This window comes from Syngnathus acus, chromosome 10, assembly GCF_901709675.1.
Source record: "Syngnathus acus chromosome 10, fSynAcu1.2, whole genome shotgun sequence".
NCBI classification, from domain to species: Eukaryota; Metazoa; Chordata; class Actinopteri; order Syngnathiformes; family Syngnathidae; genus Syngnathus; species Syngnathus acus.
Genome location: NC_051095.1, coordinates 21062324 through 21076224, shown reverse-complemented (window position 1 = coordinate 21076224; position 13901 = coordinate 21062324). Strand labels below are relative to the sequence as shown.

At 40.8% G+C, this 13901-nt stretch overlaps 1 protein-coding gene across 3 annotated transcripts in view; it reads right to left on the bottom strand.

Moving 5' to 3' along the window:
* LOC119128546 (serine/threonine-protein phosphatase 2B catalytic subunit alpha isoform-like) overlaps window positions 1-13901 on the bottom strand; it is a 31636-nt gene that overhangs the window by 7835 nt on the left and 9900 nt on the right. For all 3 annotated transcript variants that reach the window (XM_037261042.1, XM_037261040.1, XM_037261041.1), the window contains exons 2-7: window positions 10600-10800; window positions 8094-8218; window positions 6357-6468; window positions 4661-4806; window positions 3078-3217; window positions 886-963 (exon numbers count right to left, since the gene is read on the bottom strand). In XM_037261042.1, the coding sequence (XP_037116937.1) occupies window positions 886-963; window positions 3078-3217; window positions 4661-4806; window positions 6357-6468; window positions 8094-8218; window positions 10600-10768 (770 nt within the window). In that variant the 5' untranslated portion in view covers window positions 10769-10800. The remainder of the gene's footprint in view (window positions 1-885; window positions 964-3077; window positions 3218-4660; window positions 4807-6356; window positions 6469-8093; window positions 8219-10599; window positions 10801-13901) is intronic.

Here is a 13901-nt window from a genome sequence, read left to right as displayed (position 1 = left end):
CATATCAGGATAGCCGGTCAGTCCGTAATAAATAAATCTTCACTTGTGAATAAGTTAACGCTAAATACAGTGAACTCTCTGGGCGAATGTCTATGAGGTTGTACATTTGAGAGTTCTATCTATCTATAATATCTGACGACATCTATGCAGATCTTATGAGACGTCAGTCTACGTAATGGGGGATCTAAAACAGATACACGCATTTTCTTATCAGGTGCCATTTAAAGTCTTGTGAGGATCATATTAAATTAATTGAGAAAAAAGAAGCAACTGTTAAATAAGTTATTTTTTTATTACAATAGTTTTTGGGCTTGACTTTTTGTTTTGAGAATTGTATGATGCATTTGTCGTGGTTAAATTATGTAGACCATAAACACTTTTCCCCTTGAGCACACGTAAAGTGATCCCTCGCTACTTCGCGTTTCGTTTATCGCGGCTTCACTACATCGCGGATTTTTTTCCCCCAAATTAAAAAAACATTTAAAAGTCAAAATAAAATTTCTAAATTGAGGAAACGTGTCCTTTGGAGACAATGCAGTATTGCTCCATATGTTCATTTAAATTCCTTTAGAAGTCCGTTTTCGCGTGTTAGCACGATCGCGAATTGGCATCTTTCCACTAACTCGTTAGCCTGCCCAGTACTGGTTGTTGGTGACCGTACTTCGCGGATTTCACTTATCGCGGGTAGTTTTTGTCATCAATTATCCGCGCTAAACGAGGGGATTGCTGTTTATGACTCAGCCTGTAGGTTCCTCACGCCTGCTTTTAGGAATTAACGCCACATCCATGAACAATGGTGGCCTAGGAATTTTACACTTTACTGCATTTGACTGATTGTCCCAAAAAGAAAACATCCATCTTTTCTACTGAAAAACGAATGTTTACCCAGCATCCTGTGCTTCATGTGCTCTGATGATGGAAAGCAAGTTGTTGGTCTGTAAAAACTCACACACTGCCGGGTAACTGGAATAGGAAAAGGAAAGGAGGAAAAATAAATTAGTAAATCATCATAAAACATTGTAGGATGAACGTTTTCAAGATCCGTGGTACAGATAAATAGAAATTTGTCAAACCTGGATGAGGCTCAAAGCAGTCTTAAAGTTACTGGAGGCATGGATACTTTGCCAATATGTTCAATAAAATGACTTATTCTAAACAGATGTGAGCATTCCGTCATATATTGAAGGCAAAGTGTAAAAACATAACGGGTTGAACACTGACGGAAGTGGATTCTCAGTCCGCCATTGACGGACCGCGCCTGTCACCCTGTCTGGTGAATAATAAGTGTGCTTGAGTAGACTGCATTGACAGTATATGTACAGTAGATGGCAGCATGCACCAGAGAATCATCAGTTAGCATCGCAAGAACTACTCAAACAACTTAGCTATGAGGTCGGACACTATCTTCGAATACTAGGGAAGTTCTTGTAAGGTCATATTTTAAATTTCTATTTTTATTTTCGGAAAGAGTATATAGAAGAAGAAAATGAAGAGGATAAAGATGAAGAACAAAAAGAAGACCTAAAAGCAGAATAAAAACGTGAAGAAGAAAAAAAGACAAAAATAAAGACGCCAAAATATTGATTGAGGCAACTTTTAGGATTTTAGGTTATAGGATGCTCTTTAATTCATTAGGATTGCACCTTTGGCAACATGCAACAAGGGATTTTGGTTAAAGTAAATAAATTAAAGAGTGGGAGTTAAAAAGTAGCCATCGGGAGTTAAAATTAAGGCAGGTATATGAGGGGCCGTTAGGGACATAATTCAAAATTACCATTCACACACACACACGAAACAAAACGCATTCACACATTATAGTAAAAAAAAAAAAAAACTCACATACTTACAAGTGAAATGCTTTTATACACACACAATTGAAATGTGTTCTCAAACACACAACTGAAATGCTTTCACACGCACAAGTGAAATGCTTTCACACACACACAACTAAAATGCTTTCACGCACACTCGTGAAATGTCGTGTTTTCACACACACCCCAGTCACACACACACAACACGACTGAAACCCTCATAAATACTAGAGATTACAGTTGACTAGGAAGGTGTTTCAGTGTAACTATTTTTAATAGAGAACAAAGTTTGTAAATTGTAATCTAAATATATGTATGTTTTAAATGGATAATTTTAGTAATGTAGGAAATATCAAATAAACAAAACAACCTGCACAGCAAAACACAAGGCGGGAAACAAAATAAACATCATTCTGTTGTGGGCCTTTGATTTTTTGGGGGGGGGGGGTGACTGACGTTTGATGGACTGGCAGAAGTGATGACAGAAGCGCCTAAAATCGTAATGGCGGAGTGACTTACATTTTTTTTGGGCTTGAAAAAAATGATGGACTGACGATGACGGACAGGTGTCCAGGGCACTGACAAATGTTAATGACGGGTCAGCAAACTTTAGTAAAATGCCTATCTCTGCATCTAGACTTTAAGAAAATCACTGTGTCTGTGCTGGGAAAATAAAACTGCCGTATGAACAAGACCAGGAACACCACAGCAAACAGAAAGGGCGTTTCATCCTTCTTTAAAGTGCAGCTTGTCTCGATACGTTTGTCAATTTTGAGTTTTAAATGCATCTTTTATCTCCTCTCCTCACCACAACACCATCATGCACTTCCCCCTTCTCTCACTGTATCAATATCACTATGAATCTGACAGTGGTAGCCAGTCGTCATAGCAACAGAACCGTGTGGCTTCCCTTGGGATTTTGGGATATCGTTTCATGCCGAAACGGAACTGCGTGAATGTGTTTGCAAGCGTGCTGTATTTGTGTGTTAAATCTCATAACGGTGTGTCTTTGTGTGTCAATGTGTGCATGAATTGGCCAAGATTTGTGTTTTCAGTGCCAATCCAAGTGATGGTTATCGGATCTTGGATCATTGGAGGAATCGCTGTCTTCTCTTCACCACAGTGTCCCAAACCAGCTCACGTAAAACATGGGCAATATTTGATTTTTAAATTAAAGTCATAACAATTATACCAGCCTGTAGGATTGCATCATACACTTCCTGTGTACTTTGAAGACTGCGGGGTACAGGGTTCATTTGGTTTTACCTATAGAAATAGGAGCAGCCTCTGACTGTGTTGTGTCCAAAGTACTCTTGGGTCTTCTCATTGCCAAAATCTTCAAGTGGGTCTGCCCACAACAAGTCACACATGGGCCCAAAAGCCGGAGGCTCCTTGAATCGATCCAACTAGGACACACAATTGACACACAAAAACACATCGACATAAGTCTTGTCCATGAATACTGTGAGAAAAACACATTTCTTTCATAAAAACAGATGCATCAAAACATGGCATGTAAATCACAGGAAAGAAAAGCAAACAGATCACACAACCCCCCACCGCACAGGAGGTAGAGGATGTCACACCAGAAAATTCACCATGGAAACACTGCCATTAGATGAGGAAGCTTGTGTTCTCTCTACCTCCACGCTCATGTGTGGAGTTTGGTACGTTGTATTTTTTTCACCTTGTAATGCTCTATATAAACATCAAAATAGAGTTGAAGATGTGAAAAAAAAGAGAAAATATGGAAATGTGGCTTTCTTCTTAACATGAATAGGAGCGAGCGAGGAAACAAGCTCTGGTTATCTTCATGTTAACTAGTAACTAGAATGACAGGGCGATTTTTATTTTATTTATTATTATTTTTTATTCTGGTGCTTAGACAGGAGGAATCAGCAGAGTTACTCCCGAGATGCGTGATTGGAGGAAAACACTAATTTGGGGGTGTATTGGGTGAGGAACAGGCATTTTAACAAAAGTTAGGTTGAAAAAAATTATTCGCTGGCACTTTTTGGTCAATAAATATGATATTGTCAATGTTTGGTCATTGGCATACTGTAGTACAGACTCATTACGGCTGTTGGCTAGTTGGTGAGCATAAATGTGACAGGTGTGCACCCCCCCTCACTACCCCTTTCGTATGTCAGCACGTCAGAAAGGTTACCAGCCATCATCAGCGAAAATGACACAAAGGGCTCTATTTTCTAGTATGTGTATGTACGTGTGCATGCAGGGGGTTTGTCACGCACAAACATATGATCAAGGTTGGCAGGCGTCCTCTAAGTGCCCACTTTAGAGTGTGCAACTTTACATCACCCACAGGTGGAGAGATCTTTGCTGTTTTTTATGAAGGTCATTTGCGCGTCAAATCTGTTATGCTTCTGCCCTGTAGATCGGACGCCTCACCTGCGCTGAATTTAAAGGGAATCAGAAGAGGTGCTTCAATTGGTCGGTAATAAGGTCGGCTATGTTTACTCCCACAACGGCGCAAATGGCCATTTCAAAGTGCGCCCTTCTACGAAAATACTAAAAGAAAAATAAACTCCACCTGTGTGCACAGTTTGACCACACGTAGAACTGGGCACAAAAATAGGGCCCAATATGATGTTTCAACTTCACAAGGAGTTGAACTTACTACAGCCAGTCTGGAAAGTACGATCGACACACTTAAGTTGATGGAAGGATCTGCGCAGTCAAGCAAGAGTGCCTGACTGAAGCGGATGAGAGAATATGCCCTTATTCACTCATCCTTAATTATATTCTTTCTTGAAATTTTTGAAAATGGCAAAATCCTATGCAGTAGATGCAAACAAAGAAGTGTGCAACGAGGTCATTGATGCATGTACCTTTTTGATGTCGTCCAGTGTGTGGATCTCTGGTGAAAGACCCCCATGCACGCAGAGGAACTGCTGGTTCATCAGGGCTGCTAGGGGCAGGCAATCAAACGCCTCCATGCAGGAGTCATACACCTGCTCCGAATACTTAATCTTACCTGCGGGAGGGACATTTGGGGACACAAGTTGAGAGAAGCTCCAAATGTGTTTGGGGCACGCTTTGAACGGCCAGTTTGTCACGCAGTACGCTTCTTATTGGACTCGGAGAAAAAAGTAAGAGCGATCAAAGCTGGTAGTTGGTTAGCTTAGTAGGTCATTCATGCAACACATAGCAGGATGGCATAGGTGCAATAGACGCTTTCAATGCCTTCAAAACTTGACCTGTTTTCAGGAAGTAAAAATCTGACCCAAATATTAGAATGAAGCAGCACTCACACACACGCACGCACGCACGCACGCACGCACGCACGCACGCACGCACGCACGCACGCACACACACACACACACACACACACACACACACACACACACACACACACACACACACACACACACACACACTGCGAGGCAGATTGCTTTGTTCTAAAACCAAATACTCCTTTGATTTGGCAACAATATCACTTATGTACATTTCACACACAGTGCATCCTAACATAGAAGCAATATCACTGGATTGAAATAGAGGAAAAGTGGGGCGGATTTTGGATGCAAGAATAAAGGGATAATAATTTAATGAAGAAAGAAGGAGGACATTTGGAAATGATACAAGAGAGAAGAAAGGTTAGGGGCGACATTTGTGTAGAGTAGGAGGAAAGAAGAGCGACTGAGAGAAGGAGATCCCACTCCAATCAACGTTAATAGTAGTGTGTGTGTGTGTGTGTGTGTGTGTGCGCGTGTGCGTGTATGTGTGCAAGGAATGTCATTGTCATCCTCTCTCTTTTCTTCTCTCTCTCTCTCTCTCTCTCTCTCTCTCTCTCTCTCTCTCTCTCTCTCTCTCTCTCTCTCTCTCTCTCTCTCTCTCTCTCTCTCTCTCTCTCTCTCTCTCTCTCTCTCTCTCTATCTCTCTAACACAAACACACACACACACACACACACACACATATTTCAGAAGATACTACAAAACCACACACACGCATGTAGCAGATGGTAATTGAGGGCGACCACCATTCGCCAAGAGCACCAGGGGAAATTATCTTCCTCATCCCTTGGCCAATCAGACACAGAGGAGGAAGTCCCTGAGCCAATCATTGTGGGCCAAATTAATTTGCCGCTAATCATTCCACTCTTGGACAGGACTCACAGGCAGAATGGAGTAGGCACAGAAGCTATATGGTAAAGGACTGGAAGAATAAAATTAAAGAAAGATGGAGAATTGTGGGAAATGAAGGCTGACGGACTCAGCTAGGAACATGGACAAGGGATGCGGAACGCAATCCAATAACAAATACTTCTACACTGCTAAATACTTCTATACTGCTAAATCTTCGGAGTACTTATCCTTAAATGTGTGTTTTGGGAAGGTGAAGAGATGCATGAAAACAAAATTTTAGATTTGAATTCAGAACCTCTGGATTATGAAGCACAATCAGTAAGCGCAATAAAACACATGACTGCACATAGATGTAGTATGTGTTGCTTCATTGAATAACTTTTAACTCCGACTGCAAAGCGGTGATGAACATTTCGAGGAAACAAATGAGTTACTCACATTCTTGTTTGAAGGTGAAATATTCCGTCAGATGTCTACATTCATGGTTTCCCCGCAGAAGAAAGAGTGTCTTTGGGTAGAGGATTTTCAGTGACCACAAGTACAGCACGCACTAAATGTTCACCGGAGAAAAGAAAGAATTAGGAGAAGGGCGATATGTAGATACTAAGGAGTTTAGACTGAGGTATAGATACGTAAATAGACTCTTGTTTAATTGAACAAAGGTTTGTCTTCAATAATCCATAAATATGTTTCACTATATAGTGGGCAATATGTCAAAATAAAAGATTACTAGAAATTTTAACTACATGCATTTGTGAACTTAGATCAAATGTCATGAACAACATTTATGAAATAAACTGTACAGAAATACTTTCATGTCAATAGACCGGAACTGCACATGCAAAGATGACAGTGGAGGTAATTTCACTACATTCACCAAAAGCAACATTTTCAAAATTCCAGTCATTGTTTTGTGCTAATTGTCCGTTTTCTTATTCTTATCCCAAGTTTGGTGCATGATGCAACTTTCTGTTTATCCACCTCCATACAAAACATCTGTGACTTGGACATCATACAGCAACTGAACTTCAAATGTAACTGGAATAAATTGAATCCAAAATGACATTGTCCCAGCTGATATGCTCAAAGTAAGTGCTCTACATTAGATCGAGCTGCCCTTGACGAGTGTAACAAAGGTGGACTAAATATTGCTCACTTCCCTCCAAACTGTCAGTGACATAACACTCACAGTTCCTCACGGTTCACTTCAGCCAGACAATGTGATCACAGAAAGGCCTTCATTCGCTTGCAGCTATTGTCCAGAGATAAATCCAATCGTTTCCTATCCTTTTTGGCGCAAAATCTCAATGAGCATGCCAGACGCGTAAATTCAGCATTAATCTCAGGTTCTTTATTTCTGATGATGATACACAGTAATCTATATTAGAAGGCAGAAAACTGGAATTTGTGGTAGGCTACACAATGTGATGGAAAAAGACTGGAACGTGTTCATTGGTTGGTGGCTTTATAAGTGAGTTGAGTTTGTGCAGATGGGTTTCCATTGCCCTCAGAAATGCTCAAAATGCAAATTGCGCAATAGCAAACCAGTAATGGAAATAGACATTTGGAAAAACTTCGCCAATATTGCAAAAACGTTGGCATGCTTTCATGAGGTGTTTTTTGAGACATGTTGATCAACAAGTACCGTATTTTCCGGACTATAAGACGCACCTTCAACGAATGGCCCATTTTAAATATTTGTCCTTATATAAAGCGCACCGGACTGACTATAAAGCGCACCATTAATGCATCATGTCAGATTTTTAATCCAAATCAAATCATTTTCCATTTTATCTTTTTTATTTCAACTTCAGACACAACAAATTACTTTGTAATCACAAAATAATGATCCTTACTCTTTTTGATTCATGATTCATAGTCTTCAGCAGGCCACATGATTGATTTCATGACACAATGCTTCGGGCCAGTTTAAATTTAGGAATTTGGTCCATATATAAAGCGCACCGAACTATAAGGCGCACTGTCGGCTTTTGAGAAAATTTGAGGTTTTTAAGTGCGCCTTATAGTCCAGAAAATACGGTACGTATATCGCTATCATCATAGTTTGTGTTATATTCAAAGTTGAAACTATACTATATATATATATACAATTAGAATCACTTTAAGGGGAGCGTTCGTTTTTCACTATTTGCTGTCAGGCTCGGTCATTCTTACCTCAATACTGAAATAGCCTCTGTCCACATAGTCCCCCAGGAAGAGGTAGCGCGTGTTGGCTGGTGAACCTCCCACTTCAAACAACTTCATCAGGTCGAAAAACTGGCCATGGATGTCACCACACACTGTGACAATGAGTATATATAGTGTCATGGTGGTTGTATGTATATTTTCATGAAACAACGCTTTGTATAGGAGATTCGTGTTAAAAGTGACCCTTGATGTTACATTGATATTGTCAGTCAGTACACCCGTTTCCTTTTCCTCAAATATGGATTTTCCATTTCATATTCATGTGTAGTGTACCACCTCAAATGAGCCTTCTTGTTTGAAGCTGTCACATTATCAAAGACTTGAGGACCTTATGATCTGCCGGCATGCAACTTCCCATCCGCCTCTCTCACGATCTGTTTTCACTTTGCGAAGTTCCTCTCTGCAGCTGCTTTACTCTCGATCTACTGCATCTGTCTAACTGCTGATATTTGTCTGTCCCTTCATCTAGTCGCAATCTTTTCGTCTCTGTCATTTTTGTATCCTGTTTTTAATTGAGCAGGAAATTGAAAATAACATGAGTCAAATTGGACCGGACATTTGCATCGTACAAAACGCCAGTGTAAACAACCCCAAGGAAAATCTCACAGCACAACACCAAACAGAAATGTCACCCCAAAAAACTGTTACTGAAATAATGGCGATCTTGTCTCATCTCAATGTACACACACAGATTGAGTGTAACTTCTGCCATTTAATGGAAGAGCATTTACTGCCATTACCCGTTACTATACATCACTCACATCGATGAACACAGTGAAGACATTTTGGTAATGATTAAATAATCGTATGCGAGTGTGCACAGAAGCGCGAGTCATCATGGGTGGAAGTCTATCAGTGTGCCACATCTTGCATTAGGCGTCTATTTTTCCTTGCTCACGCATTGCAAATCTCCTCCGCAGGTCAGCCCCCCCCCACACACACACACACACATTGCTTTTACTGTGGGAACAGGCCCTGACTGGGCCATTCTATTTTTTTCTTCTTGCAAATCCATTCTTTTGTTGATTAGATGTATCATTTAGATGAAAATCCTCTTCATCTTCAGCTTTCTTGCAGGCTTATTATACTGCGCCATAATTGGAACTGAGAATTATTCAGAATTCTCTCTAACTTACAAGACCCAAGTTGGGCTTCAAAGAATACAAGCCCAAAATGTTTCTTGTATTTGGGACTATATGCAGGTGGTCTTTGCCGAACACCCTTTTTTTTTTTTAGCAGTTTTATATATTTTTGCTATTCTCCGTGAGAGCGTTTCTGAAGAGACATTGTTTTCTACTTAGTTTCATGTGTGTAAACCAGGACAAAGTTGTCTTAGCTTTTTCTGTAAATTACTCATCACAATTCTCTGGCTCAGACAAAAGTCTTTTGAGGAATGTTCTTCTGAGTCAGATTGCTTAGCTGCAGAAAAACATTAAATCGCAGATCAATATTTCTATGCCTGAAGCAGCAGGTTGAAAAACCTCTGCACTAAACACCTTCTATTCAACCATCTCTGCATCTGCCTATCTTTCGTTGTCCCCCGAGGTTAGTACCTGTGAAAGCCGAGCCGTGTTCCTGCACTCGAACATCCCACACAGATCTGTCTCATCATTTCAATTTGCATAAACACATGCACACACACACACACACACACACACACACACACACACACACACACACACACACACACACACACACACACACACACACACACACACACACACACTGTTGTCAATCGTTTGGATGGGTTTGAGTATGATTGTCTCGTCTCAGAAACCTGTTTTCCATTTTGCTCTCCATCGATCTCAATTTATCCACCTCCTTGCTTTGTACTGTTTCCCAGTTAAGGAAATACATGTAGACATTGTGAGGCGTATAATACACCGATTGTGTCTCTCATCCATGTGCGAACGAACAAGCAGATACACATGGCAGATTAAGGAATCAATCAATGCTATCCTGGTTATTACATAATTGGGGGGGTTTCTACCCTATGCGCTACGGCTTTGTGTTTCTAACTGTCCTTTTCTGTCTGGGTCCTCACTCAACAAAATGGATGGGAACTGCTAAATAACATTTTGGGATTGGAAGATAATGATGTTTTTAAAATTTAGAAATTATAACGACTCCAAGATTACTGTTGGTTTCCTCATGCTATTACTCTGTAGATTTTAATATGCACCAGTGAACATCTGACGTATTCAATTACCGCTTTTTCTCCCCCACCCCCCATACATACAGGAGCTTGTAAATATATATTAACCTATTGTGACTTTCAGCTCAAAGGAAGTCACTTGCATTTGTTTGGTATAGTAAGATATTTTTGGAGAAATAAAAAAGAGAAGCCATATTTTGAGAGATTTAGCTCTGCAAATGTAATTAGGAATTACTATCCAATGGAGCCTATCCCAGTTGACTTCGGGCTTTAGGCGGTAAGAGATCAAGTTACCGTACTGTACATCAATCCAAATACCTGTTACTGGTGCCTCAATGTCCAACATGGTGCGCTCCTGGCGCAGGATGGCGGCACCCTCGTCGATGATGCGCAGGGCCACCGCCTCCTCCAGCCGGCCCTCCTTGGTGAGGTGAGCTTTGAGCAGGTCCACCCTTGGTCGGCCCTCGGCGTCGAACACTTCTTTCATGGTCAGCCGATGGGCCAGAGGGAAGGGGACCGCTGAGAAGAGGGATAATATGAATAGGTGTGTGGCTAAAAATAAAGGGCTTTAACATGTGAAAAGCGAGCTGGCGTGCATAGATAGTGAGGGGAGAAGAGCACGGTTAATTGATTTTTCCTTCAAAAAACTCCCTTTCTAACATTGTAAGTCCTCTGTGCTCTCCATTATGGAGCTGAATGCTTTGACTCTGCCTGGGTTATGAAGGCTAAGGCGTACGATAATGAAGCAGTGGCTGCCACAGTTACTATCAGGGTTGCCTGCCTCAGTTCCGCAGTAATGTCTCCCGCCTCTTTTCTGCAGTAATGTCTTTCTTACATAATGAAGGCCCTCAGGCCGCTGCTCGAGCATGGGGGTGTGGGGGGGTGACTGACAATGGGGGTGATACAGCGAGAGTGCACAGCTGCACGTGAGGAGTCACATACACAAAAACAAGGCACGTTGAAAACATCGTAATCACACACTAGAGTGCACAAACCCAGTGATGAGGAACAAAAAGCAAAGGTGTATTGGGTGCAGCCGTTCAACATGTATGGAACGGCGAGGTTTTCGTGACTGGCTGATTATTGTAAGGGACATATGAACACACATGAGATCATATGGAATAAAATAATCCACTGAGCCTGTTCGAGCCCCACCAGTGCTAACACAGATAATGGCCTAGATCACATGCTAAAAGTAGGCCTTTCACGCCACACACACACATACACACATTACACACTGTTTTACACATCTCTGTTTTGCACTTGCTGTTTATTCCTCCCTCTTCTCGATTGCCGAGCCTCTCTCTCATTTTGGCGTGGTGAACAATCAACAATCTCCTCTGCAGTGTTGTACCTGAACGCGTTCAGTGAACGAAAGTTCATGAACTCGTTCATATTTTTGGCGAACATGATGAACGTAGCACATTTTTACTTTGTGAACGTTTTTGTGAACACGCTCATTCTGGAGCCAATGAATGGTTTGAAGGGCAGTAGATTTTCGTTCAAGGATGCCAGGTTTGTCTTCTTAGACTTGAAAATAAACCCGCGCTAAACACACTGTAAACAAGGATAGATTAGGGGGGGAAAGACGATTTGGCAACCCTGCCACAAACAATAGTCCAGTGCTGTTCTTTGAAAAACATACATAACATTTATCGCAAGTTACATGAAAAGGTTGAGCTGCTGTACAGAGCTTGCTAATGGCACTAATGGTTCGTATGTCCCCATTTCTATTGTACAGTACCTACCTACAACAAATTGCTCTCTTTGATTTGGAGGTAGACTGAGAAAACCATGGCTAATTGAACACATCAATCACAATAACAACTTTTAATGTACTACTCAATAGTCGAACAGTTTGAGGAGACAAGACGGACACATATCCAGGATGTTTTTTGCTCTCCCGCAGATACAGGGGGCTTTATTGAAACATAGGGTGATGAGAATATAATTCATAAATATATTTTAGAAAATCAAATACAATGCTCGAGGGCTTAACTGGGGCTACACACCTTTGACGGGGCTATACAAAACATATATCAACAATGTAAAATGAAATATATTTAGTTGTATTTATGAATTAGGGTTTGGTTCAGCAACGGTGGATTTTTTTTTCTGAAACGTCTTGCTCTAATTTACAAGTACTGGTAAAATGTACATTGCGCAAGCTTTTCATAATTGGCCAAATTTAAAAACAAAAAAAATGAAAATATCTCTAAAACTCGATGTGGTTAAAAATAGAAAAGGCATTTTTAAATCAGGGACAAAATACGTTTTGGAACACATGCCACTTTGAAATAAAATTTGCTGTTGATTTGTTTAATTGGTCTTGCCCTAGTTTTGACGGTGGAAATAAGATGAGTTGTAGTCATTTAGGTACTCTGCAATAAGACACATTCGCTCGCACTTAATTCCACTTCAAGTCTCAATTAGTAGTCCATTACGTCACCTTAAGAGTGACAACAACACACGAACACACCAAAGTGCCCTGACACAACCCAGGACACCAGCGGCTTCCAAACTGCAGCGTCTGCTTTCTGTCACTTCACACCAAGTGCTAAAACCATCTTTGCTTTTCAGGTTGTGAATGATTAATATTCAAATAAACAAAACTTTGCCCACACCACGCTTTTAGAGAAAACACAAAAGTATAAGTTACTCATCTGTGTGACTTCAGAGTTAGTTCTGAAAAACAAGAGAACAAGCTGTGGTCAGTGTGTGACTCAGCTTCATAGCCCAGTAATGTACTGTTGGTGTACTGTTCAAGTGCAATCAGGGAACACAAGCTAATACATACTAGTGGACAGTACTTGAACTCAACACGTGCATGTTCCTGAGTTAAGGCAAAACTAAGGCTTGTGTGCGTGCGTGTGTGTATGTGTTTGTGTGTATGTGCATGCGTGTGTGTGTGCATGCGTGCAAGTCATAAATGTAGAGCCCTTTGAGAAAATAGGGCAGGGATGAGAGTGTCAAGAGCAGCAGAGACACAGCTCTGGAAGAGAAACAATACTTGGAAAAACCATTGGCAGAAAAAATCGGGACCAATAATATAAATGTAGCTTTAACGTCCTTTTCGACCAACAGCCGACCTTTTCAAAGTCCTTTTTATTTCAGTTCAAAAAGACAATAGAATTGGAAGCTCAAGGTTGTTCCTCTTGCCAAACCACACAGATACAATGCATATTTGTCAAGCAGGAAACGAGTTAAGCACAGTGTGCAGAGACAAGTAGTGCAATTGTATGGTGATGACATTTGGTCAAATGGAAAGTGGACACCTTAATCTAAATGAACCCCAAATTAATTGATTCATAATCAGATGGGGCCGAATTCACCAAAGGATTTTGTCGCTCTTGCGTGGCACTAATTGGTAAAAATGATGCAAAAAGATAGCATCTAATTTACAAACACGAACGCCAGGCAGAATGCGTCTCGGTGCACTGGTGTATTTAAATGAGGTACAGTAATTGGCGGGGAAATTGACCACCTATATGCAAATGAGCCTCATTGATAAAAGTCTAATTTACGGATACAGCACTAATAGCCACACAGTTTTGGGGGCGCAAAAGAGCTTTATAGAAAGCTGCTCTGTGCCTCATTTAGCAACGAAGCCTAATGTATTT